We start from the raw sequence: 26,663 nt of genomic DNA, 5'->3' as shown, positions 1-26,663 counted from the left end.
GCATGGCACTGGATAGAGTGTGAGCATGGCAAGGCACCCCAGCACAGCACAGCCCACGAGTGACGGCACAGCCCGAGTGACGGCACAGCCCTCGAGTGACGGCACAGCCCGAGTGACGGCACAGCCCGAGTGACGGCACAGCCCTCGAGTGACAGTTGCATACAGGACTTAGTTCTTCCTCTCACTTCTCACTATTTATTTCTTATTCTTGGTTTCTCCATCCCTATCACTAGCCAAATCTCAGAGCTGCAGTAAACACTCAGGTTTATGACCCAACCCAGATAAAAGCGGACTCCAGCAGCTCAGCAGATCCACAGTCCTTCCCTCTTGCTCTAACTATTGCAGAATAGAGACCCCGACTGAAACTTCTGTCTCCAAACTTCGCGTGTAAAGTAAACACACACCATTTTCCCTCGACATGGTGATGTTATACTTAAGGCCGTAAGCTACTTCCCTAAAGTCCTTGACCTGGGTAAGCTGCGATCTTAGAGGTACAGTCTGGGACCCCGGACCTGGAGTTAGGAGTTTGAGGCAAGTCTTGCTAGTAGTGCCAGGCACTAGCTGGATAAAGTCTGGCTCCTGTAGGGCAGAAGGAGCTTGCTGGCACAGGGGGAATGTTCAAGCAGCTGAGTGCGCCCGCTCTGTTGTATGCCTGCTCCTCATCTCCTCTTCTCTGGGTGAGAGCCCTCCTGTCTTTCCCACAAATCCTACACTTCAGCACCTCGCCAGTCTTTGAAGGTCCAAATGCAGATGCCACTTCCTGCTGAACTATGTTCAGTAGCGCAGCCTGGCTACACGGAGTTATGGAAGAAATCAGAACTGCTGCCTAGAGAAAGGTCAAGGGCTGAACTGTCACCTGTCCATACACTTCTAAGTCTTTAAAAAGGCAAAGATGTCTGGCTGCCAAAGAAGTCTTTCACCAAGCGGCACTGGCTGGCCTTGGACTTGCCTGTCTCAGCCTCCCGAGTGCTGCTATAAAAGGCGTGTGCCACCACACCCAGACACTCCTAGTTTCCAAACTTCACATTCTAAGTCTGCTTTAAAAACAAATGGTTTTTAAGGCTTCTCTGGCACCAGCTAGTTCCTGCTTACATCCATGATCTGCGTGCGCACAGGCACTGAGTGGAGCTCAGCCAGACTGAAGCTGTGTCTTCTCCAGCAGCACCTGAGTCGAGACACTCAGGATTTACCTGTTTGTTCTCAAAACAGTGACATCAAATGAAGAGGCAGAAGCCTACGAACAGGCAGGACTCAAAGAAAGCTACTGGGTCAGAATTCTGGATTTACTCCCGCTGGCATGCCGAAGAATGTATATTACCATTAGAAGTCAGAGTAAAGCAATGCCATACATCTCCCACCAGCCTGGATGTTTGCGTGGGAGAATCGGGAATTAACATATACTGGGCTGAAGCATAGCTCGCTGGAAGAGCGCTTGCCTAGCAAGCATGAAGCCCTGGGTTTATTCCTCAGTACTACTAAGAAAACAATGAATTCATTAAAAAAGAAACAGCTCAGTGAGAACAAGAAAGGGAGCCATTTAAGAAGGTATATACTTCCATAAAATAAGTAAGTAAACAGAGCATCCCAGCTCTACAGGATTCTGCACGCACACCTACTCACTCTAGCTACCTCAAGGCATTAATTACTTTAAGTATGAAAACAGAAGCATAGACTTGGCTGGGGAGAGCAAAGAATCGACTTGCTGGATTCCAGTATACGCTTGAAACTGATGTTTGGTATCAGCTTCAAAAGGGAGCAGCCTCATTAAGAAATGGCACACCACCATGTCCCGGGAGTAGGAGAGGGCTGTGTGCAGACTCTGAGTGGGTAAGAGGAGGAAGCCAGCTCTGCCTCCACTTGCTTGCTAGTTAGCGGGGCTAAGACTCTCCAGGAGCACTTCCCTCAGGTGCAGGCCCCTGTCAGCCTGCAGCACAAGGCCTGCTGGCCCTGTTTTCTCAGTCTTCCTTGAGTGACACATCAAAAAAGAAAACCAGAGCTCCCTGCCCACACGCAAGTCCTTCTAGCTCAGATCTCCAAGGCCCTGACAAGTGCTTATTAATGCCAGCCACACCCAACAGGCGGCAGAACTGGCCTCAGCAGCCTTTTGCTTTTTCAAAGGTAGCAAAGGTGCAAAAAACAAACAAACAAACAAACAAAAAAACAAAAGCAAACTCCCTTGAGTTAGGGACCGACAGGTCACATGTAGTCAGAAGAGAACTCAGTACAGTATTCTTTGCTGCTGCTCCACAGGTTCCCAGTGTGAAGCAGGAAGAACTTCTCAGGAGCCTGAGACCAGAAGCACCCAGAGGGCACGGCCAGCTCCTCTTACCGGGCTTCTTAGAAACCACACACTAAGTCCTATTGCAGTTTTGAATTTCAAAATAACTGATTCAAACATACAGGAAGTGGTGGGCTTGCTTCCCCCAGCAGCCCCTCTAAAACTGAATCCAGTACCAAGCTCTGGATGACATTTGGATATAGCGGTGGGGGCTGGCCGGAGAGCAGTCACAGCCCCCAGAGTTTCTTTCTTTGTTTTTTGTTTTTTTGTTTTTTGTTTTTTTGTTTTGTTTTTCGTTTTGTTTTTTTCGGGACAGGGTTTCTCTGTGTAGCTTTGGAGCCTGTCCTGGAACTAGCTCTTGTAGATCAGGCTGACCTCGAACTCAGAGAACTGCCTGCCTCTGCCTCCCGAGTGCTGGGATTAAAGGCGTGCGCCACCACCACCCAGCACCCCCAGAGTTCCTTGCTGACTGTCTCATACAGTGAAAGGATGTCCTTTGCCTTAGATGCAACCACCATGGCACAGGGGAACAGTAGAATTAATTAACTTCACATGACTCCCAAGAACCTCATTATTTGATTCCTTTTTTCTTTCTTCCTTCTTTTTTATCTTTGTCTCGCAATAAGGTCTCATTATGTAGTTCTGGTTCTGGTCTGGAACTCACTATGTAGACCAGGCTGTCTTTTGGAACTCACAGAGATCCACTTGCCTTTGGCTCCTACGTGCTAGAAGTAAAGGCGTGAGCCACTACACCCAGCCACATGATTTGATTTTTAAAAGCAACTTTAAACAACAGAAGCTGAAGCCCTGGTGACTCACTCTAAGCTTCTAATGTCATATCTTGTCGCATGAATTTAAAAAATTCTTGTTTTGAGGGGGAGCAGGCACGAGATGCTGGGGATCAAACCAGAGTCTCAGGCATGCTTTATAAGGGCTACACTCTCAATAAGGACTAAAATTCTTGCCGAATAAATAGAAGAATAAAAAGGAGAGGGTGAAAAATGGCAGAAAGGTGATCAGACTGTGCATGGGAACCCTTGAAGAAAAGCATTACTAATCTTGCAACAAAAGCATGTGATGGATCTTGCCCCAACACCTGTCCAAGAGTTTCTGGGGTTCAGTATGATTTTTAAAGTAACAAGACACCAGAACTCTATATTTTTTTGCTTTTGTTTTTCTAAGACAGGGTTTCCCTGTGTAGCCCTGGCTCTCCTGGAACTCACTCTGTAGACCAAGTTGACCTCGAATTCAGAGATCAGACTGCCTCTGCCTCCCACGTGATGAGATTAAAGTTGTGCACCACCACCACCCGGCAAAACTCTAATAATTTAATGAAGCAAATGGAGAGAATGCCATGGGAAGGGAGACATAGCCTAAGAATATGCTTCCTTGTCCCGAAGAATCCCCTGAAAAACCCCAGAAAATTGCCCAAGGGACCTTCTGAATCAGAGGCGACTGTGCACTGTAAAAGCATGAGGCAGAAGAACCGTCCACGGCTGTGTTTGGTACAATGGGAAGAGGACACCGCTGGTAACTCGGATTTACTTTCTGCGGGAACCCCACCTGGCTGACAGGATGCTGTTGCACTGATCCCTACGTCACTGTGGACAGAGGGAGGGCAGGGTGTGTGCCACTCTGCAAATGAGGAAGTGGGTCAAGTGAGTGAGGGCCAGACAAGAGGCACCTGCGGATGACAGCTCCACACACCAGAGCCCGCGCTGAGGGACGAGAGAAACGGCTTTGGAGGAGGGTGGGGACTGGAAGGGCAGTTTCATGACAGCTACAACACAGAGCAGAGCAGCTGTGAAATCCTGATGCTCCACCCCCTTTTCACACAGCCGGAGGGGACGCGCCCTGGACATTATGAAATACCTTCGCTTCATCACTGAGGTCCCAGGTGAAGGAGATGGCGTTGTAAGCAATCTCTTCGATGTTGCTGATGGTGTTGAAGCTTTCCTTATAGTCGGCTACATGGAGCAGTGGATGAGGAAAAAGAAAGCCATGCTGTTAGTGTCAACATGAGATCAGAGCATGCCAAGAATGATCAATTTCTGGCATTATCCTCTGGACGATTTAAATAAGCATTTTGTTGGGTTGAAAGAAATTTCAAAATACAGGAGAAAAAATAATCCCAGGACACTTTTTTTTTTTTAAGAGATAAGCTTAGATATAGTTATTTCCATATCATTGGGTCAAAATTAGGAGTATAAGTCTAAAAAGCTTAAGCAATGGTCTTAAGGCCCCAAAATTGATCTGTGGAACCAAGGTTAGAACTCAGTTCTTCTAAGCTGGGTGTGGAGGGACATGCCTATCATCCTAGAAATTGGGAGGTGAAACAGGAAGATTTTGGCGTGAATTCAAGGGCAGTTTGGGATATGCAATGAGTTTGAGACCAGCATGAACTAGACTGAAAGATCTTGTCCCAACAAAGAGAGAACTCAGTTCTTCTGATTATTTTTTAATTATTTATTTTTATTTCATGTCATTCATTTTTTTTTGTCAGCATGTATATTTGCATGAGGTTGTTAGATACCCTGGAACTGGAATTACAGGCAGTTGTGAGCTGTCATGTGGGTGCTGGGAATTGAACCCAGGTCCTCTGGAAGAGCAGCAAGTGCTTTTAACCACTGAGCCATGTCCCCAGCCCCAGTTCTTCTGATCCTTACAGAAAAGAGAGCTCAAGAACTTCAGAAGATAAGGAAACAGGAGCCGCAGATGGATGGCCACCTGGGGGTGGATGGTGGCATTGTGTGAGACTGGAAACTGGAAGGGGACACTTTGTAGGGCCATACCCTGGGTATCTACCACTGGGTTATCACAGACCAGCGAGATCAGCAACCTAGTTCAGGGCATAGCTGGAGAAGTGATTTCCTTATGGAAATTTGGAATTCTTATCATTATCTCTATATAAACTCAAGCAACTCCTAAAGAAGGTATTACTGCTCCCCAAATGTGCAGACTGAGTGGGGGGATATTGCTCGGTGGCTGGACGCTTGTCTAGCATGTGTACAGTCCCAGGTTCCACTCCCAGCACAGCAGAGAAGGGCACATAAAGAAATAGAGGCTGAAAGTGGACACTCTGTGTTAGCTGACTAAAGTGCCTGGGTCCAGTCACATGGCTGGAATGGCTATTGCCTGGGCACAGGCCCCGTGCAGGAAGTGAGGACGGAGTCCTAATTCCAGGAGGCACAGGACACTGCCTGGAACACATTTGTGGCTGGCATCAAAAATTCAAAAGCTTTCGGCAGGAAGTTCATCACTGCCAAAAATAATTGGACTTGACAGATTGGGTACTCGAGCCTCCGAGAGCGAAGGTGGGTTTCTGGTCACTCACCGATGTCAATGCACCTCTGCTTGGCCGTGTGCTGCCGGGAGTGCCAATACTTCCAGTGTCTTAACTGGTCTTCCCTGCTTTTGTCTTCAGCAAAAACCACCATGATCACGCTCTGGCAATGAGAATGTGGCACAGCGTAAGGTCACCAAGGGGACTTTCAGGGAAAGTCAGTTATTAGAGTTGAGAGTTAAGGCTGAAAGAAACACTGTGGAGGGCTAGAGAGATGGCCCAGTGGTTAAGAGTACTTGCTCTCCCACAGGACCTGAGTTCTGTCCCCAGCACCCACATCAGGCCTCTTACAACAGCCCTGTAACTCCAGTTCCAAGGGAGCTGAGGCCTCCAAGGGCATCTCTAACAGACACAAACACTCACAGAGACACAGGAATTAAAGTAAAAATAATCCTTAAAAAAAAAAAAACCACCCCACAAGCTCTGGCCCCTTCAGGCCTGTATTCAGTTTCAAGGGCCTGAAGTATGAGGATCTAGGGAGAACCCAGTCAGGCACAGAACTTACTCGAACTTTGCTGATCGGGTGGTGGATCCCTTCATTGCTGCTCACTTCCTTCAAGGTGACAGGGTAGAACTGGCCTTTGTTCAGGTATGTCATGGTGCTGTCCCCTTGCTTCTGCCGCAGTGACTTGGAGGCTTCTAGGGTATACTCAAAGTTGTTCCTACAGGACAAAGAAGCAACAGGTTTCTGGGCCAGTCTCTTGGAAGCTTCTGGTAAACCTTAGTCCTGAAGTGTGTGTGTGTGTGTGTGTAGGGGATTACTGAGATGGAAGAGCACCAGCAAACATCCAGCTGACTACGCCATGTTAAAAGCAGCACTTGTCCCCTTTTATTGGTAAATAGAATCCTAAACACAAGCGTTCAGTGACCAGAAACCCTCACACAGTAGGCTACGAAACACCAATTAGATGTTCTATGATGTAATGTCAACAACTAGACATTTGGATGCTTGTGCTACAAATGACATCAGGAACTGGACAGGTGGAGGCAGGAACCTCCTGGGGCTTGCTGCCAAACTGGTCTTTATGGAGCAGAGGTTGCAAACGGGCTGGGAGCACAGCACTGGGTCACGTGTCTGCCAACACTCTCTGTAGCTTCCACCTGCACCCAGACAGGTACTCCATGATTGCCTGGTCTCCTATTACTTTACACAACCACTCAGAACCTTCCTAGGCTGGAGGTCAGTCAGTCAATTACACCTATGCTTTTAAATAAAGTTTTATTAGAACGTAGCCGCGCCACCAACTTATGCCTTATCTGCAGACCCCCTTTCCATTCCAACAGCTAAGCTGGCTAGTCACAAAACTAGTAAGGCTGTCTAGTTCACAGAGCCTAAAACATTTCCTACCTAACATATTGCAGGGAACACTTGGAAATCCTATCCCAAACTGTAATGTCTGTGAGTTTGTGATCCTTGCACCCTGGGATATACTTATAAAGGAAGTGTAAATCCCGTAGATCCAGAAAACCAAAGCCCTTACATTCATTTATGTACCTATTTAGTATGTATGTGGAGGTTCCCTACTTCCATCTTGTGGTCTCCTGGGATTGAACCCATATGATAGGACCATCAGGCTTGGTGGCAAGCACCTTTACCCACTGAGCCACCTCACTGGCCTTGGTATTTTTCTTTCTTTCTTTTTTTTTTTTTTTAACTGCAAAATAAGATGCAGTTAGACACAAAATAAAAAATGAAATTCTAAACTTTGAAACAATCTTGAGGTGTTTGTATACATCTCATGAACCTAGAAAATGCTCCAGTTTCCAGAGTAGGGTGTAATTTTGCTAAGCTAAAAACAAGCTGCCAGGTTGGGAAAGTTACACTTGTTTATTTTATCATTAACAAGGATAATGAAGTCCTTTGTCGACTTATTCACTCCTGAACTGTCATCTCTCTGCATACTTTAGGGAACAGCCAGCCAGTGATTTACCTTCATCCCTATCTCCTTCAGAGTCCAGCCCACGTCACCACGGAAGGGAGTCAGGGAAGGGAAAGCACCAACACCAGGAACCGAGAAAGTCGAAAACCAGAGTCCCGCAGGGCATCATTACAGGAAAAGCTGCCTACCAAGGTAAGGCCACAGTTGGCGGAGTCAGAGGAAGGCAAAAGCACGCCAGAGCCACCTCAGATTTGTCAGGACCAACGCACCAAAAAGAGAAGTGATCACAGAGACTGAGAATCTAAGGTCAGGTAAGAAGGCAACTATTACCCAGAAACATTGTCAAACACATAGTCCTCCGAGTTCATGCCCGGCATCCGGAGACTGAGGTCCGAAGGGAAGAAAACCTGAAATATCAACGCAGTGAGGCACGACCATTTAACTGTTATCATGGTTACTAACGACCAAGGTCTGGTATGGATGAGGTGTGTGTGTAAGGTCACCCACAACTCTTTTGAGGTGCGTTTCAAAATAAGAGTTTGAATCTATAGAAAAATTTAAATTAATGAAAGTTATAAAAAGTATAAAAATACACTAATAAAAAAGCTATAAAAATATGAGTCTGGTGGTGGTGGTGGCTTACACCTTGAATCCCAGCACTGGGGAGGCAGAGGCAGGTGGATCTCTGAGTTCGAGGCCAGCCTGGTCTACAGAGTGAGTTCCAGGGCAGCCAGGGCTACACAGAGGAACCCTGTTTTGAAAAACCAATAAATAAATAATAAAAAGTAACTATCTAATTGTATATACCATTCATGGGAATGATCACAGGCAGACACACACACACACACACACACACACACACACACACACTGTCCCTTTCCTTATCTCTCCCACACAATACATGTTCAGAGTCTAGAATCTTCAGCCAAAACACAAGGGCCAAGAGTCAAGTTTGCACCGGGGCTGTGCAAGCCTACTACCCTTTCCTGGAAAGTGTCCGTTTCTACTCCTAGAAGACTCTCCGGGGCAGTAAGACCCGCTTTCAACCCCCCCCAAGTGATGTCAGCACGCCTTCCAGCTCCCTGGAACTCATAGAGCGTCCCGATGACCACCTCCAGCTCTGGATTGGGCGGCGAAATAAGCAGCGCCCAGTGGAGACACTCCAGGGCTGCCACGCCAGGCGAGCTTCAGGAGCTCGCCTGGGTCTAGGATGCGAGCTGAAGAAAGCTATGTGAATGCAGTTGTGGTCTGGGGGAGATTACACACAGGCTTCCTCTCTCTCTCTCCAGCAAATCTCTTAGCAGAAACCATAATTGTTAACTCAGCTGTTGGTAAGATTACCCATGTGCCCTTGATGATAATTTTTGGATTTGTAGGTTTAGCTTACAAATTATACCCACAGGCCTTTCTCTTAAAAAAAAAAATCTTTTTATTCCTGATCCACTCACTCTGGGCTAAGTTTCAAGCTTACATAACCAGGAAAAGGTGGAACCCAATACTTAGACAAACACTCTGCTGTCTTAGGAAGATGTTTTTGTCTTTTGTACCTCCTGAACGCCCTCCTTGAAGGTCTCCGAGAAGGTGGAGTCTGGAGTCCTCCGCTGAGCATTGGGTGGTTGAGCGCCAGAGCTGAACTGGTCAGTGTTGAGGCTCCGGTCGAAAACCACTACACGCTCGGTGGGCTCAGGATGATACACCGTCGGGGGGATTCCCACAGTAAAGCCGTGAGGCTGGATTTCTGTCTTGATGGAGTGGGTAGGCATGGTTGCTATGGAGACAGTGACTGTAGTATCGGGAGCTGTCAGGTGGCCTCTCTTATCAGTGCCCAGCTGGTTGCCGTGGGGGAGGACAATGTTGAAGGGCACGTTCTTCAGCACTTGCACCCTGTTTTCTCCAGCAGAAATGAGGGGCTGCTCCGTCACATTTGGTATGTTGTTTCTTCAAGAAAGGAGAAAGGACATTGTATGTTCAACCTTGGTGCTGATGCGGGGCTTTGAGGATTTGGGAGGAGCAGGTTATAGGGCTCCAACCAGGGACTCATGCACGCGGAGCACATGCTCCATATAGATGACTCATCGCTCTGATGGTCTGGGCTCCTCACAGCAGCAATACCCTTGGCAGAAGCCAGCTCAGCAGGAAAAGGAGAAAGGACCCCTTCCTGGTGAAGACCTCACAGCTTCAAGCAAAATCCAAAGCAGCTGGTTGTGGTAGCACGCGCCGGTAGGATTTGCTGAAGGAGGTGGAGGCAGGAGGATTACAAGTTCGAGGCCAGCCTAGGCTACACACAGGGGCTATCCTGGATAGATGCTCAGTGGGTAAGAGATCTGGATGTCCTTCCAGAGAACCTGGGTTCAGTTCCCAGAACCCACGGTGCAGCTCACAACAGTCTGTAACTCCAGTTCTGAGGGATCTGACACCTTAACACTAACGCACATAAAATAAATTTAAAAAAAAAACAATGCAAAAGCACACTCAGAGTGCTCCTCCCGGTAATTCTAATGTGAATCCTCATATTTTATTATAAAACCTGACACTGTGAGTCCATAGACTCACTTGAGCAAGCTATTTTGTCTCTCGGGCTCCATTCTTATCTGTGAAAAGAAAAAACAATTTGTCCTAGCCTTGTGTCTCTGTAGCTGTGATAGAACACTATGACCAAAAGCAACTTGGGGAGGAAGGACTTGCAGATCACAGCTCATCATCAGGGGACACCATGGCAGAAGCCCAAGGGGACTATGGAAGAACACTGCTTACTGGCTTGTCCCTCTTGTTCAGCTACCTGCCTAGGGACAGCCCCGCTCACAGTGGGCTGGGCCCTCCGACATCAATCAGCAACCGAGAAAATGCCCCTTAGATGTGCCCATGAGCCAATCTGCTGGAAGCAATTCCTCAACTGAGATTTCCTGTGCCCCGGTAGGTTTGTCTGGACAAACAAACTGATACAACAGTGGGCATCCGTCCTCTCACATTGGTGCTGGGGGTGGAGTTCAGGGGGTGGAGTTCAGGGGACACACAGACACTCACAAGTAAGTGCTGCAAGCTTCACTTTCTAATACTGATGCTATCTGGCTTCCCCAAGGAAAACTCATCATCATACTAACAATAGATATTTTATATAAAATTAACTGTGGTTTAATATATAGGTAATATAAATAGTTTTTAAAAAATAATTTTTGAGTATGTGTATACATGTGTGTGTGTGTGTGTGTGTGTGTGTGTGTGTGAGAGAGAGAGAGAGAGAGAGAGAGAGAGAGAGACATATATGGCAGCCTGCTGAGGTCAGAAGTCAACTCTATGGAGCGTTCTCTCCCTTCACCTTTTTCACCTGGTTCCAAGGATGAACACTACATGCCAGCTTCTACCATTTTATAATAAATAGTAAAATGAATCTATAAATAAGCTGCGTTCCAAAAAATTATGAAGTTTTAGATCAAAATATGGAAAACATTTATGAAACAAATCACGTGTCATAAATGCGCACATCCAAAATCATCTGCAAGCGGAACCACAGTCACGGTAAAGAAATAATTACCACGCGTGTGAAATATGAACTGTTTCTCAGTCCTTAAATCAGGTTCTGTTCCCTTCCCCTGAGGAGGGAACCTGGCTACCACAGCCTAGGCTGGCCTTGAACTCCTGCTTCAAGCTCCCGAGGATTACAGGCATATGCTACCATGCCCGGCTGTTTTATTTTTTATTACTAATAAAAGAAGGGTCAATCTAAAAGCTATTTTTAGACCAACAAGATGGCTCAGTGGGTAAAAGTGCTTGCCACCAAGTCTGACGACTTGAGTGCGATACCTGGAAGCCACAGAGTAGCAAGAGGGGACCTTTCTTAAGCTAGCCTCTGCCAGGCATGCACCGTGGCATGCATCAACATGTGCATGCACACAAATAAGATAAATAAATGTAAAATATGTCTTTTAAAATGTTTCGTGGCCATAAGATTGAGTTGTAATTAATTTACCAAAGTTTTAACCTAAAATGCCTTCAAGAGGAGTTTGGACATTAATTCATTAAGTCTTACTAGGGCAACTATTCCAGAGTCATTGGTATATACCTTTTCTTTTTTTTTTTTTTGCTTTGTTTTGTTAATTTATGCAGATGTGGGGATTGAACCCAGGACCTTGTCCATGCTAGGCAAGTGTTCCATCACTAAGCTGCATCCCAAGGGTGGCTTTGTTTGACATGGGCTTGCACAAGAGCCCAGGCTAGCTGGGACTCCCAAGCCTCCTGCTTCTGCCTCCCAGGTCCTGGGTTACAGGTATGTGCCACCACACCCAGGTGGTTTTTAGACTCTGATCCCCGTGCCATCCCCTTTAGAGGGTCTCAACCTAGATGAACAAACACGTCAGGCTTTACTAAAACCATCCCTCTGGAGGAGAAGAGCTTGATGCTGGTTTTCTCGGAAAGGGAATGCTGCCTGCACAACAGTCACTTCTCAGAGCAACAGGCTCTAACTCTGAGACAGCAGTTACTCTCCACGTCTCTCCCGGCTGCCGCACTCACCTTTTGCTGTGCTCTGGTTCCGGGTGCTCCCCCTCTGGCTTTGCTGTGGATGACCTGCGCTCTCTGGGAACCTAAAGCATTAACACCAAGGAAAGGGATTCAGTCCTTATCCAGGGGAGAAGCCTTCACCTGAAGGAGCAGCCTTTATCTCATCTTCTGATTATCTCATCTGCTGAGCACCAATCTGCTCCGCTAAGAGCCTGGTCACCACTGCAGAGGTGGAGCTACTGCGAACAGACGGGGGCATCACAGACTCAGTTTGTCATGGAGTAATGATTTCTTTCTCCTTTACTTAAGAAATTTTAAATATGTGCTTTATTTTACGTGTATGAATGTTTTGCCTGTACCTACACTGAGTACCAAATGAGTACTCCAAATGAGTGTACCAAATGAGTGAATGGTGCCCATGGTCAGAAGAGGACACCGGATTCCTTGGAACTGGAGTTACGGACAGCTGTGAGACACCGTGTGGGTGCTGGGAACTGAACCCAGGTCCTCTGGAAGAGCAGTCAGTGCTATTTTAACACTGAGCTTTCTCTTCGGCCCATTCTACTCCTTTTATAACTCTCCGTTTCTTTGCTCCAAAATCAAAAGGCAGACAAACAACACTGGGCACACTGTGACACTGCCCCACCGGAGACGTGGTTCAAACGGGCACACAAATGTTGCTGAGATACGTACGGGGGCGAGATATCTGCAGTGCAAGAACTCTTCCATATCTCACCACTAACAACAAGATACAGGGACTTGGGAGATGGCTGGGGTTAAGAGTGCACACTGCCCTAGCACAGGAGTCTGGATTCCAGCACTCACATCAGACAGTTCACAGCCACCCCTTAACTTCAGCTTCAGCGGATCCCTCTCCCTCTTCTGGCCTCTCTGGGCACCTGCATTCATTTGCAGACACTCTCCCATACATCCCCGTACATATACACGTAACACGAAACTAAGTTTTGTTGGATTTATTAGCAATCCATGCCGAAAGCATTGCTAGTTATTAAGTGATACAACAGAGGATGCTCCCATCCAAGACACTCAAAGGGCCATCCCTGAGCAACTGCCATGGGTCAAGCCAGGGAGACAGCAGACACAGGTCACAATCTAGCACCAGAGAGGACAGTCTGTGGCAGGAACTGGGCTGGAACCCTAAATGAATACATCCCAGTTGCTGGGCCTGAGGGTCAAAGTGACACACAGGCTGTCCAGTGTGACACAGGTCGTCAGTGAGTGGCAGCTGAATTACTAGGACTCTGTGAGGTAGAAACTCATACACAGTATACATGACAGTTAAGGCTAACTCAACTGTCTGGAGATAGACAAGATAAACGTGTTCTCATTTTAGAATGAGGCCCCAGAAATGAAAATGTGTGTATTTTCTCCAACCAATCCTAAGGCTTTGTGGTAGCAGTTACAGAAATGGCAATTGCCCTGACAACCCGGCAGGGGAGAGCTGCATCAGCCGGCAGCCCCTTTTCACAGTACCAGGAAGCAAGTTTGCGGGGGACGTGGCTACTACCTCGTTTACAGCAGCGTCTCCTTCAGCTAGGGCCAGAGCAGCCATATTAGAACCACCCTTTGATTCTATGATCGCAGATGCTCGGCTTTGAACCACAGAAAGCCCGAGTGCTCATTAAACTATTTATAAGCCACTACAGAAGCAATCAGCCCGACATTCGGCAAAGGACTGTTTTACAGGCTGCTGAATCAGGTGCGTCTGGGAGCGCCATGCCCGCTCGGCTGTCCAGAGCCGGTGACCCACCTTGTAGTAGTCATAGAGCAGGCCCAGCGCGGCTGCGCTGTCTTCATCCCCGTTGATGCTCATCATGGCCTTGGTGGCCGCAGTGAGAGGGTTTTCCAGGAAAGACTTCCAGGCCTCATCCTCGCTGGTATACGAGCGCCGCTGCGGATAAAGGGCCTCGTTCTGAAGGACCAGCACTGGCCTTTTGCTTCAGAGGAAGAAACTCAAAGTTAAATCCACACTTCCCACAGCAAGACAATTTACAAGTCGTTAAAAAAAAATAAAACCAACAAAAACCAAAACTGAACAAACAGTTCTTTGACAGTTCTAAAATAGGAACGCAGCCCCGTGCCAGGAGGTGATTACAGGTGGGGGCAGCTCGGTGGCACGACAACTGCCTAGCATGGGCAAGGCACTGGGTTCCACCTCCTGCGTTATAATGAATTAAATACCCACACCATTTGAAGACCTGCCTGAAGAAAACTCAATAAATAAATGAAATGGTGTCCACACTCCTCTTAAAGGTATTTTTGAAATAAATAAAAATATTCAGAAAATTAAGTTTTACAAATTTTGATTTACAAAATGCTTCCTTTAAAGGCATGCTTTAAATTGTCTCATGGACTGTGAGCTACATCAATGACTCCAATAAGTCAAATGAAGACACGTTCAGAAGGCAGGGCACACCCAAGGACCACCGCCAGAGACCCTGTGAGAAAGTGATTTGCCAAAACCCACAAATACCCGCAAGAAGACACGGCTGTGCACATGTCCTACAGCAGGGCACACAGGGACCCAGCAAGGCATGGAAAGGTGTGGATGCATTTCAAACACACTCAGGCTAGCGTCCTCTTCCCAAGCCCACACAGGGCTCCTCATGCTGCCACACGTGACTTCCCCCTTCCCCCGCCAATGCTATGACTTAAAACAGCTCCTTCCGAGAAACAGGTCAGGAAGAAGGGACCGAAAGCAAAAGGAACATTTCACTTAATCCTTCAGGGTAGAAGAGAAAGTTAGAAGACTCTACTGTTACTAGAAGAAGGAGCCTGGAATGTAGCCAAAGGGGACTATAAATCAATAAAGAAGCATAATTTTCTGGCATGGGAGTGAACTGCTTATCTTGGAGATAAATACAACCTCCAATAAATGAAGCCATCAAATGAAAATCAGCCTTCTTAAAAAAAAAAAAAGAATAAACAAATCTGATTTAAAAATCTTTACATGGGCCCCGGTAAGATGGCGTGGGCAGTAGAGGCACGCGCTCATAAGTCTGAAGGCTTCAAGTTCTATCCCTGGGACCTACAGAGTGGAAAGAGAGAACAGATTCCTGCAAGTTGTTCTCTGATTTTCAAACATACACACACATGCAGACACACACACGTGTGCGCATGTGCGCACACACATATATACACACACACATGCACACCAAACAAATTAATCAATTAATCTTCCTTAGCTGATGACATGGTTTGGCTGGTGAAGGGACACAAGTTACATCTCCAAGACCCACATGGTTGAAGAAGAGAGGGAACTTGCCAAAACCTGTCCTCTGACTTGTGTGTGTGTGTGTGTGTGCGTGTGTGTGTGTGTGTGTGTGTGTGTGTAGCACAAACACAAACCTATACAATAACATATATAAAGTGTGGAAAAGAAAATCTTTTCTAGGCTTTAGGATTTGACGGCACAGCCCAGGGGTTGAACATGTGATCTCTCTCCCCAGAGTCCAGGGCTTCCTGGGATTAATCCCTAGTGCTCCCCCGCCCCACAATAAATAAAATCTTTACTAGTTTTTCACATCAGGCAAGGACTATGTCATGTTAACAGTGCAGTTTGTGGGAAAATTCCGGAAAATCAATGGTGGCTTTAGCGACGCTTTATAGGAGATTTAATTTAAATGATTCAAGCAAACATTACCGATTCCAAAAACTGGAAATGTCAACAGTCTCAACAACTGCTCGCTCAGCTGGTACTATTTAGTAAGTCAACAGAGAGGGAAAAGTGGAGCATTGACTTTAGCGAGGCGAAGCAGCCCTTTGTGTGTGTGTGAAGGGGAAAGAATGGAGGTGTCTGGAACGTCCCTGAATGACGGCTGTCCTGACAAGCAGAATTCGAGGCTCGGTTCTCATTGCAACACACAAGTGAAATATGGAAATGGCCTAGAGGTGACCCTATCTTTTCTAAAAGTGAGTGTAGAAAGTCTGATTATCTTTTCAAGTAACCAGCAAAGGTTAGGGCTTGGCAGTCACCCAAATCCTTCAAAAACAGATATAGATTTAGGAAGAACAAAAAAATGACAGGAAAAAAAAAGAAAGAAAAAAGTAAAGGAAGAAAGAAAGAGGAAAGAATGGAAGAAAGGAGGAAAAGGAGAACATCTTTGAAAAGGGGAGGGAAAACTTCGTCTGCCCTCAGCAGACAGAGCTGATTCGGAGCCCATGTCCTTTAACTTGTACCATGAAGGCAATTCTAAGGGCGTACATCTGAGGCAGGCTTATTAAAAATTGAAATTTAAAAAAAAGAAGACATATCTCCATAAATCAAGTTCTGACCAAAGAAAGATAAACACACAACATGGTATTCTCCAAGCCTTTGGGTCCTGAGTCCAGTGGTGGTACGGAACCCTGCTGAGATTCTCTGGTGTATGGCTGAGCTATTATTAATAGCCTAATAGCTACTTCCAGAAGATTCTGACAGCAGTTGGCTCGCTCAACAGTTGTAATGCTAGTTTTTCAAGCTTTCCATCTTCTCCCATCCTACATTGATACAAGCATCAAAAAATAAATATTTTCCAAGAGGCTTTATGTCTGCAATCACCCTGAAGGCATTTTATATTTCCAAAGTATGCCTAAGGCCAAGAGGTTAGCGCTGGGACTTTTGCCTCCTCAGAAAGTAGAGAAATAAACAGAACAATTGCAGCCCACTTCTTCAGCCCTGAAGGTTCATGGGTGTTTTCAAATAAGACTCAGATCTTCAAGAGAGCCGAGCACTAACTGAACTGCATTTTTACAAGACAAGATTAATCTGTAGCTGACTGCACACAGAGCTAACTTCCTTCAGAAAACAGGGACGAGAAAAATACACCTTTATCAAGCAACTCCGAAGCCAATTCTCTGCTCTAGATTTACTGAGCTGAAATAGACAGGCTCTGTCTCTCAGGACATCTTTATAGAAAAGTCGCAAGTAAAATCGAGCACTATTCGTGCGCCCTTAGTCCTGCCAACGTCCGATCACATTTTACACCACCACTGTTCTCGCTCGTTTCTTAAACCCCAAACACCGAAAGGCAATCCCGATTCGAAAGAAGTCTCTAGTTTCTTCCTCTGGATACTCCCGAACAGCAGAAATAGTCTTCTGTAATTACCATCGGTGATGCAAGGGCCCGAGAACACCCACAGCCGTTTTCTCACACAGCAGCCGCAGCGAAGAGAACGCGCGGGCAGCGGACACTTCAACCTTCCCCTAGATCTCTTGCTCCCGCAGCTCGGCAGGTGACAGCAGGCTGCCCGGGGTCCACCCGTCCCCACCGAGTCATGGGCGCGGGGTCCGGGAGCCCTCGGACGGCGGGACCGAGGGCCGGGTGTCCCCCCGCTCGCCCCGCCCCGCCTCGAGGTTCCCGGAGCCCGCGCCGTGGCGGCGGCAGGTGCGGTGGCCCCCGGGCCCTGGCCGGACTCGAGCCCGCGCCTCACTCACTTGTCGTACTCCTGTGTCATCGCGCTCGCTCGCCGCAGCCGGGCCGCAGAACTGGACTTTCGGGTTGGGACAGTACACCCGATCCGGGGGGAGGAGGAGGCGGCGGCGGGCGGCGCGCGGCGGCAGGCGGTGGGTCCGGAGCGGCGGCCCCGACGGGTTGGGTTCGCTTTTCTCGCTCTGAGCCGGCTCGGCGCGGGCTGCGCGCACTGTGCGCTAGGCTCGGCCTCCCATTGGCTGGCGGCGCGCCGGTTCGGGGAGGGGCTTAGGCAACTGGGGGGGCGGAGATCTCCATGTGATTGGTGGGATGGCGAGTGGGGCGGAGTCTGAGGACCGGGCGGGAGGGCGGGGGCCACGCGGTGCGCGGCGGCGCTGGAGAGCTTGCGCGCCGCTGGCCCCGGTGGCGCCGGGCAGTAGTGGCGCCGGCGCCGCGAGGCTTCGGCGCGCACTCGCGTGGGCGCGTCTCACCTTCCAGCTCTCGCTCGCGGTCACTTCCCCGGCCCCATGACCTTTCCCTGGGAAATATCTTGGAAAGGTTCCGTTCTGTCTTTGCTGCTGTGCAGGTTTGGAGTTTTCCTGCTGGTCCATTTCTTAGTGAGCCGTAAATCTGCACGGCCCCTTAATAGCCCATCTTCCCCCAGCCAGCGGTCCCTATTTATTGGGCGCCTATCTCGTGTCAGGGGCATGGGGCTACAATAAGCCTTCTTCCCAAGCTCCAGAGCCCCCCATCTCTACTTGCCTCTTTATCCGCTCAGACCTCCATTTGGGCTTCAGCATCCTCACCTCCTAGCTGCCTGTGTGCTCTCTCTGGCCAGCTTCTGGTTAGTTTCCACCCTCTTCCTCCTATACTCTCTTTTCCCTGATGGAACAACTTTTTCTCCCCTACGGGTTTGCTTCCTTAGCCTCAGCCTGAGGCCTACTACAGTCCAGACACGGAGGATGGGGCAGAGACAGAGCTCACAATTTCCCCTGCTTCCTAGAGCATCCTAGTTTGGGAGTCACGGTGATTCCTTTGGTGTACCGAGAGGTGGCATGCTCTGCAGGCAGGTGGGGAGAAGTAAGGTGGATGGGGCTTAAAGATGACAGTAGTGAGGTGTGGGCATCCAAGGTACTCCGTATGGATGGAGGCACAGCCATGGATGGGGCAGCGTGTCCACTGAAGGGCTGGGAGAGCCGAGACCAGAGTAACTGGGCACAGACAGCAACTGTAGAGTTCCGCAGGCTTCTGTAAGGTCTTAAATGAGGAAACTTTGCTGAGGGCTTGGGGTATGGCATAGACAGACTTCATTCGTGTTTTAAAATAATCTGGCCATTGAATGGTGGGGAACCAGTAGGAGACAATTTCAAAACTACTAGGAAAATATAAACAGTAGCCAGGAGCATGGCCTGGAGTGATGAGGCCGTAAGAAGTGTATGAATTCTAGGCGCAGTTGTGTTAGCAGAACTGACAGGATTTCCTGAGAACCGAAGAGCAGGTTAAAGAGTTTCATGGTGTGTCTGCAATCCCAGGCCTCAGAAAGCTGAGGCAGGAAGCTTTCCAGCTTCAGGCCAGTTCCAAAGTAAAACTGACCACCACCCCGCACAAAAAAAGGAGGAAGAGTTAAGAGTGACCAGAAGTTTTGCAGCTGAGCAACTTTGTCTCCTGAGATGAATGACTGTTGTCCCCTGAGGCGGTGGAGGGGCAGCAAACACATAAATTTAGGGGTGGGCAAGGGTCCTGTTTGGGATCTGTTGGTTTAAAGTCCAGTTTTCATGAGTAGATGCGTCACATAGATAGACTAGACTGGAGTCCGGGAGGAAACTCTGGACCAAAATTTGACCTCTGGGCATGGTCATCCTGAGGGTGGAATTCAAAGCCTTGAAACACTGACCCTCGAAGGCAGGGAGGAGGAAATGGGATGCAATAGACCCTGGGTCTCAGAGCCTCTGGTGTCGAAGGCTTGGAGAGAAAAAAGCCAGTAGAGGAGACAGGGCAGACACAGGCTGAGTGTGGGGACCAGTGAAAGACGCTGGGTCAAGAAGACCAAGAAGTAAGGCGTGTTCTTGCTAAGGACTGAGCACATAGGCCACCTGTACCTTTGTCCTGTATTAACCACCCCTCTCTTCTCCACCCTGCCGTCTTGCTTCTCCAAGGCGCTAGCGCTCCAGTCGGTAACCATAACTGTTTCCAGTCTCTGTGCCCAGCCCTGGTACAACACTGGGGCCCTACTGCCTGTTCTTTCTTTACACGATAGTTCTATAGTTAAGAGAATCACACACACACACACGAGAGAGCGAGAGAGAGAGAGAGAGAGAGAGAGAGAGAGAGAGAGTGTCCCTTCATAAAGGTTATGTCACTCCCAATAAAGCCCACCCTTCCCAAGTCTACTGCTACCCTAGAAGTTAGCAGACTCCACCCACTTCTCTCACAGACTCAGGAGTACTTCCCTTCCCCTACCCAGACTTCCTGAGCCTTGGCCCAGTGAGTCAGCCATCCTATGCAACCCACAGTGCCTCCAGCAGACTTCCAACATTTCCCATGCTCCATTTTCTGTGTGCAAGATTGTTATGCGAGCTTTTCCAGAGAGGGCATTGTTCTGTCGCCATGGCCCCCAGCACTGGCATGTACACGGAAATGTCCTGGGGATGGTTATTAAATGGCACAGTTCTCCGTAGGCACCCAAGGCCTCACATTCTGGTCTCTTCTGGCCTACCTGTGGGACTGACAGATAGGCTCTCGATAGAGAGGACACTGAGGTGTGTTGGTTCATTGGATCCACTGTCTAACACATGGTGGGTGCCAGACAAACAGAAAACAGTGAAGACATGTTAAGTCATAAAGTCAGAAACAGAGCAGTGTCTAATCCCACTGGGATTAGATCATATAGATGTAGTGATAAACATATATGGTCTTAGGTGTGATGGTGCACAGCTGTAGTCCCAGCAGTCAGGAGGTAGAGGCAGTCACCCTGCTGCAGTCTTATTTTGTTTCTTTGTTACTGTCGCTTTAATTTGGAGGGATGTGCTTGTTGTTTTTCAGACAGTCTCACTACCTACCTCGTGCTAACCTCAAACTCATGATTCTCCTGTCATAGGCTCCCAAGAACGAGGGTTACGGAAGTGCCACACCATGCCCAGTCGATGGCACTGTTTTAAAAAGAAGGTTGTATCCTAAGAGATGGGTATCAGATTAGGGGACCCATTGCATCTCCCTCCCAGTGCAGATCCCGTGATAGCCATGGACTCTGGAGACAGTGCGTCAAGGTTGCTCCTGCTGCCAAGTGAGGTGTTCTCAACATAGTTAACTTCTCTTTGGGCTGTAGTAAAACAAACATGCCATAAGTGTGTGTGTGTGTTGGGCATCCTGCTCTTATGTCCCAGGGCTCTATGAACAGTTTCTGTGATCAAAATTACCCTAGACATTGCAGTTCCTTCCCAACCTAGCCCCCAACAAGTTTCCTAATTGACACCCCAGTTAAAGCTTCCAACATGTTCTACCTCTCTACCCTCGTTACAGTGTCTGGTACTGTGGTTCACACGTGCTGAATTTGAGCCCTTTTCCCTGGCTGGGTTTAAATTAACTTGCCGTGCCACTAGAATTGCTCCGAGGGGCTCTGATCACTGTCCCTTCTTAGACTGCACCTCTCAGGCTGCTCTGCCTTCTCATTAGTGTCCGTCCCACGTGACTGCTCGAGATCAGGATTCAAGTTCTAGGTCACCATCACACTTTTACCCGGGTAACTACGTCCCTAATAGTCCTGCATTTCCGTTTGGAAAGCAGTAGTGAGTGTTGTGGCGTTAACCGGAATGGTGTATTTCCAGAATTTCCCACGGGTGTGTGAAAGAGTGCATGACATGAAAGCAGAGGGGAGACTGGGGGAATGATGTGAGCTAGCGAGAGGGGGCAGTAGAGGAGGAGCAGGAATTGAAGTAAGGTCAAATGACACATATGCATAAAAATATCATAATGAAACCCATTACAGTGTGTGCTAGCTTTAAAAATTAAAGATACAACTAAACCTAAACACCGCCCCCCCCCAACACACACAAAATGAGCCGGGAGGTGGTGGCGCACAACTTAATCGCGGCACCCAGAAGGCAGGTGGATCTCTGTGAGTTGGAGGCCAGACTGGCCTACAAAAGCTAGTTCCAATATAGGCTCCAAAACTACCTAGAGAGTTTTTTCTGTCTTCCTGTCCAAGAGGCTACTTTTGTCTCTTCCCACTTCTCCCCTTCCCCTCTCCTGTTTTTTTTTCTCTCTCTCTCTCTCTGCCTTTCTCTCTGCTCTTCTCCCCTCCCCCCTCTATAACCCACTAAATATATATCCAACCACACACAAACAAACAAACAAACAAAAACTACACAAAGAAACCTTCTGGGAAAAAAAAATCCCACATTTCCCGGCTTATGGACATTTAAAGATGTCTTCTTTATTCTCTGAAGATCTTGAGGCTAGAAGAGTGTCGCTCAGTGGTAGAACATGCCCATCCCAACAACAAACATATTCTAAGTGCAGGAACCTACTCTTCGTCCCGAGGCACGCCACCCATTGCCTCACAGCGGCCATTGTGCCCTCGCCGCCTTCCTTCTGTGATCGAGTCCTGATGACAGGCTGCTAATGGAAAGGACATCTCGAGTGGCTCAATGATAATGGCAGAGTCTCTGCGCCAGACCTCCAACCGCCCCACCCTTTGCCAGCCTGAGATGAAAGACTTTCCACTGTGGAGAACAGGGTGTGGGAGGAAGGAAGGCTGACTGTCCCCACTGCCTCCAGCCCTGAGATGTCGGAAGCACCTCTGAGTCCACCGTGGGCAATCAGATTATTATCACTCTTATTAGTAAAGCCTTTTGCTATTTTTTAAAGAAAAATGTCACAAATTGGGAATAGTGGGACACAGCTGTAATCCCATCACTTCCAAAGGCTGAGGCAGGAGGCTTAAGAAGTCAGCACTAGTTGACTGCACAGTAAGACCCACTCAAAAGAAAAGAAAAGCATGATGCCCCATACAGTTCCCGGCATGTAACAGGAGCTTAACGAATGTTAAACTTACAACCTCCTCACGTTTCCCGTATCCTTGCATAAGCTGTTTAGAGGATAAAAACTTTAACTCTTATTTAAAAAGGAAAACCCCCACAAATGTCAAGCATATTAGCATCAGTGGTCACTGCTATTCAGGATGGGAATGACATTGGTCTTCCTTGGGGAGTATCAAGTGTACAGCATGATCAGGCACACCCCACAGCCTCTGATCCTTACAGCTCTTTGAGGTAGTCTGAGGTCATCTCTCTTAGATGGAGAAGCTGCTGTGGAGAGAGAATGAGTTCCAGGTCTCAAAGCCAGTAAGAGTGTGATGTGCACGTCTTGAATCCCATACTTTCTAACAGGTTTTGATGTTTCTGCCTGAGACTCCAAGATTAACCCATGGCCCCATTGTAGAGCAGTCTGGACACATTGACCATGGCAGAGCTGTGGCTGGCACTTTCTAGTGACAGTATCTGGCTTTGGAGATGGTGTTTGGCGGTTGCCTGAGCAGAGTCTCAAATCTCGAGCTCCACCGACTCTCAGGATCGCATCCGTTTTCATCATCCTTCGGCTCCACTTTCAAATGTGACAGCTGCCATGAACACGCTTGCAGAAGGCCGGTCCCCTTCCCCCATCCTGTCTGCCAACCGCCAGGTCTACTAAACGCCAGGTGAGTTTTGTCAGGTACCTGGGACTTGATCCAGATTCCAGTCACCAAGAAGTCAGCTGTGCGCCTGTTTGTGAATGGAGGCAGCAGAGGCTCAGTGGGATAGGGCGTAACTGGCTTGCTGGCAACTGGGAGAACCAGGATACCGCGCATTCTTTTCCCGTGGCTTCACTGTCAATTGATCGTTCCAGCAAGGGCTCAGCAGTTGCGACATAGCTACCAGAAAGCCCTAGGCTTAGGAGCGCAGACCTTAACCTCCAGAGAGCCCTCTCACCTGTGACTAACAGGGCATAGGCGTAGCTGTCAGATTTGCTGCCACTTGAAGAATACACCCAGCTGGGGTCTGAGAAGCTAAACCTTGCTTTTTGGCTCACACAGCCACCATTTACTCCTGGAAGTAGTGGTCCTAGTGGTCAGATCTCTTTGATACAAAATAGGCATTTATTTAAAATTGTGGGAGCATCAAATACATCGTAGTGAAGGGGGAGACAACCTTGCTTTGTAGCTGGAGAACAAGCAAGGGTCGAATCACTTGCTCAGAGTTCATGGTTCACTGATCCGGATCTTACATGATTTCCCTGCGCTGACAACTTCCTTTGCTTGAAAAAAAAAATCACATAGTTTTGCTCTCAATTTTTATGTCCTTTCTCAACCACAAAACCACCAAGTCCAATGTCTGGGATGTTGAGTAACTTCTGCAGTACTAATTGGAATAAAGAACTACAGGCTGGAGAAAGAGGTAATCGAGGGCATTTTGCAATAAGCATCAGCAAGGAAAAGCAGGAGCAGTCGGGAATTTCATGACAGCTCTCTGGGGCACAAAGTGTGAGCGTTTGTAGTGCTGATCAGGGAGCTCGCTCAGCAACACTCAACTTACCCTTCAATCCTAGATTTAAAAACATTCTAAATTACTTTATCATTTTATGTATACTGAAGTTTTGCATATATGTCTTGCGCTGCTAGTGTGCTTGGTGCCAACAGAGGCTAGAGGAGGGTGGTGGATCCCCTAGAACTGGAGTTACATATAGTAGCTGCCACATGGGTGCTAGGAATTGAACCAGGTCCTCTGGAAGAGCATCTCCCCAATCCCTTCTTTAACTCAATCTTAAGAGTTCCTCCAGGCAGCATATAACTTCATCTTTACCCTGCTCTGAGCTATGGTGGGGTTAGCCAACGGAGGGAGGCTTCTCTGCAGCATGAAAACAACAGAGGGCCAGTGAATGTGTGTGTGTGTGTGTGTGTGTGTGTGTGTGTGTGTGTGTGTGTCCAAACCAGTGAGAGAGTGTGTATGCATGCCTGTTTCTGAATATGGAACCCAGGGTCTTACACATCATCTCTGCCACTTTGTAGCATCCCCAGTCAAGTGAGTGGGTGTGTGGTAAGCTGAGCAAACTGACAGACAGCGCAAGAAAATGCAGACAGGATGGCCAGCACTGTGACCCCCAGCTACTCAGAGGCTTGGGTTCAAGGCTGACCTGGAGTTCAAGGCCAGCTTGGGCAAGGTAGGAAACTCTTTTTGAGACAGGAAGAAAAAGAGCTAGAGCTGCATCTCAGTGCTACAGCTCTGCCTAGGACATGGGAGATCCTGACCTGAATCACCAGTAGAGATGGGAGACTGCGACCCTGCAGTTTGGGGTGATGCATGGTGAACAGCGAACCACAGTGCATCCATTTGTACTTAGTTGTGTGGTATGTCCTAGGTGCCCGTCTTTGAATGCCGTCTACACTCTTAGGAATTCTAGTTCTTGATGAGGACATGCTGAGCTGACCTACCTGGCTTGTGGCACTGAACCATGTGTGCACAGCCAACCCCACCCCCACTCTCCAGTTGCTCTGTCTAGGGAACCATAACTGCACAAATGGCATTCATTCGCGGACCATGGTGTGTGCACTGGGCACAAGGAACTCTCCTTGGGGAGCTGAGCTGGCAGAGGCTGGCTGGAGATGACATCTAAGTAGGGTTCTCAGGGAGGAAAAGCTCTGAGAAGAGAGAGGACATCCCTGACAGCAACACCAGCCCTGGCAAGAGCCTGGAGGAACGAGATGTCATGGCTTGTCTGAGCCGAGGGAGCGTGCAAGGCAGGAGATATGAAGGAGTCCAGGAGGCATGGACCAGTGACAAGCCACTGGGCCTCTAGACAGCAAGGAGCCATCAGAGGATTTGGAGCCCCAGAGTGCTAGTAAATCTATTTTTGGAAAATTACTGGCTGAGGAATGATAAATGCCTGGAGAGAAGGGAGGTTTTGCAATCCCCCTGGAAGAGAGGGGAGCGTGTATCTGAGCTGGGCAGTGACACTGTGGGGCTGTGTCAGGGCTGGATGGAGACTAGTGCTGAGGGCAGGGAGGGCTAGAGATTTGTCGCTGGTGTGAGTGGGAGGCAGGGGACATTTCTGAGGGAGATGAGTTTTGGGGTGAGAGGGGGCAGCTCTGAGGATTTCTTTAGACTGAGGGCAATGTTTTCATCCACACCACCCCCAGCTGAGAAAGTTAGCTGTATGAGTGGATGCAGCCCCCAGACTCTGGAGCCAGGATGCCTGGGGTCAGATCTCCAGCTCTGTTTGACCCTGAACAATCGATGAACTCGGTGTCTCAACATTCGCACTCATAAAATAGTGGGGTGCCACATCATGGTAATTAAGAGGCTGAGCATAAAGTAATGGGGAACCATGTCATGGTAGGTAAGAGGCTGATCATACAATAATGGGGAGCCATGTCATGGTAAGTAAGAGGCTGAGCAGCTCTCAGGAGCAGGGCTTTGGAACACTAGGCAGGAGACAGCTATTTGACAACCATGAAAGTAATGCCCAGATCCCCTCTCTAAGAACGCAGAGTAATTCAGAAGCAATACTCAGAAGGGCACTGTATTAAACTGATGGAGTGAGGAGCAGTTAGCGATGTCCCCTCTTAGTCATTACATAGCTGGAGCATCTACCAACAACAGGGTTCTCTAAGGAGCCATAAGAAATGATCCTGGACAAGAGGACCCAGGCACTATGTTAAATGTGCCAAGTAGGACATACTGGAGGTGCTGAGTAATGGAAAGACAGGAGTATTCAGGTGCCAAGGAAGGGCCAGGGAGCAAAGCCAGGGAAGAAGGCACAGGATGAAGCACCAGGGAGAAGGTGCCCAGTGGCAGCTCCTCCTAAGGGACATGTGCGGGCTGTGGGCATCCTGTTCACACTGTCCTCCTGCAGGGTGACTCTGGGATGCTCCTTATCTGTGCCCTCTAATGACGCAGGGCTGCACTGTGCAAAGCATGTCAGCTAGACATAGGGACAGTTAAAACTGAAGTCACAAAAGGAAAACTGAACCAGCTTTAGAGGAGTTGGCTGTGGTGAGCATGGAGGGAGAGGACAGAGCAGTTCAACAGGCAGGGTTCCAGAAAGATTTTCCTTCTGGTGGGAATTTCTAAGAGAAAACTAAGAACATCTTCCATCCTCTCACTGATTTAGCCTTGGGGTTAGTTTTCTTCCTAAGGCCTCCCTCCCTCCTTCCCTTTGTTATATTTAGACAGGCCAGCCAGTGAGCCCCGAGGACCCACCTGTCTAGGTTCCGATCTAGC

At 48.3% G+C, this 26,663-nt stretch overlaps 1 protein-coding gene across 2 annotated transcripts in view; it reads right to left on the bottom strand.

The window, feature by feature from the left end:
• Positions 1–17,610, bottom strand: part of Grhl1 (grainyhead like transcription factor 1) — a 46,363-nt gene extending 28,753 nt beyond the window's left edge. Inside the window, exons 1-8 of one of the 2 annotated variants that reach the window (XM_085690839.2) lie at positions 17,436–17,610; positions 13,770–13,956; positions 12,011–12,081; positions 9,049–9,439; positions 7,832–7,908; positions 6,127–6,283; positions 5,613–5,724; positions 4,151–4,245 (exon numbers count right to left, since the gene is read on the bottom strand). In XM_085690839.2, coding sequence (XP_085546965.1) covers positions 4,151–4,245; positions 5,613–5,724; positions 6,127–6,283; positions 7,832–7,908; positions 9,049–9,439; positions 12,011–12,081; positions 13,770–13,956; positions 17,436–17,455 — 1,110 coding nt within the window. In that variant the 5' untranslated portion in view covers positions 17,456–17,610. The other variant, XM_048439772.3, reaches the window with a different exon arrangement.
• Between the last annotated feature and the right edge of the window lie 9,053 nt (positions 17,611–26,663).

This window comes from Myodes glareolus, chromosome 6, assembly GCF_982192425.1.
Source record: "Myodes glareolus chromosome 6, mMyoGla1.1, whole genome shotgun sequence".
NCBI classification, from domain to species: domain Eukaryota; kingdom Metazoa; phylum Chordata; class Mammalia; order Rodentia; family Cricetidae; genus Myodes; species Myodes glareolus.
The sequence above is the reverse complement of the archived record's forward strand: the minus strand, read 5'-3'. Positions and strand labels throughout refer to the sequence as shown.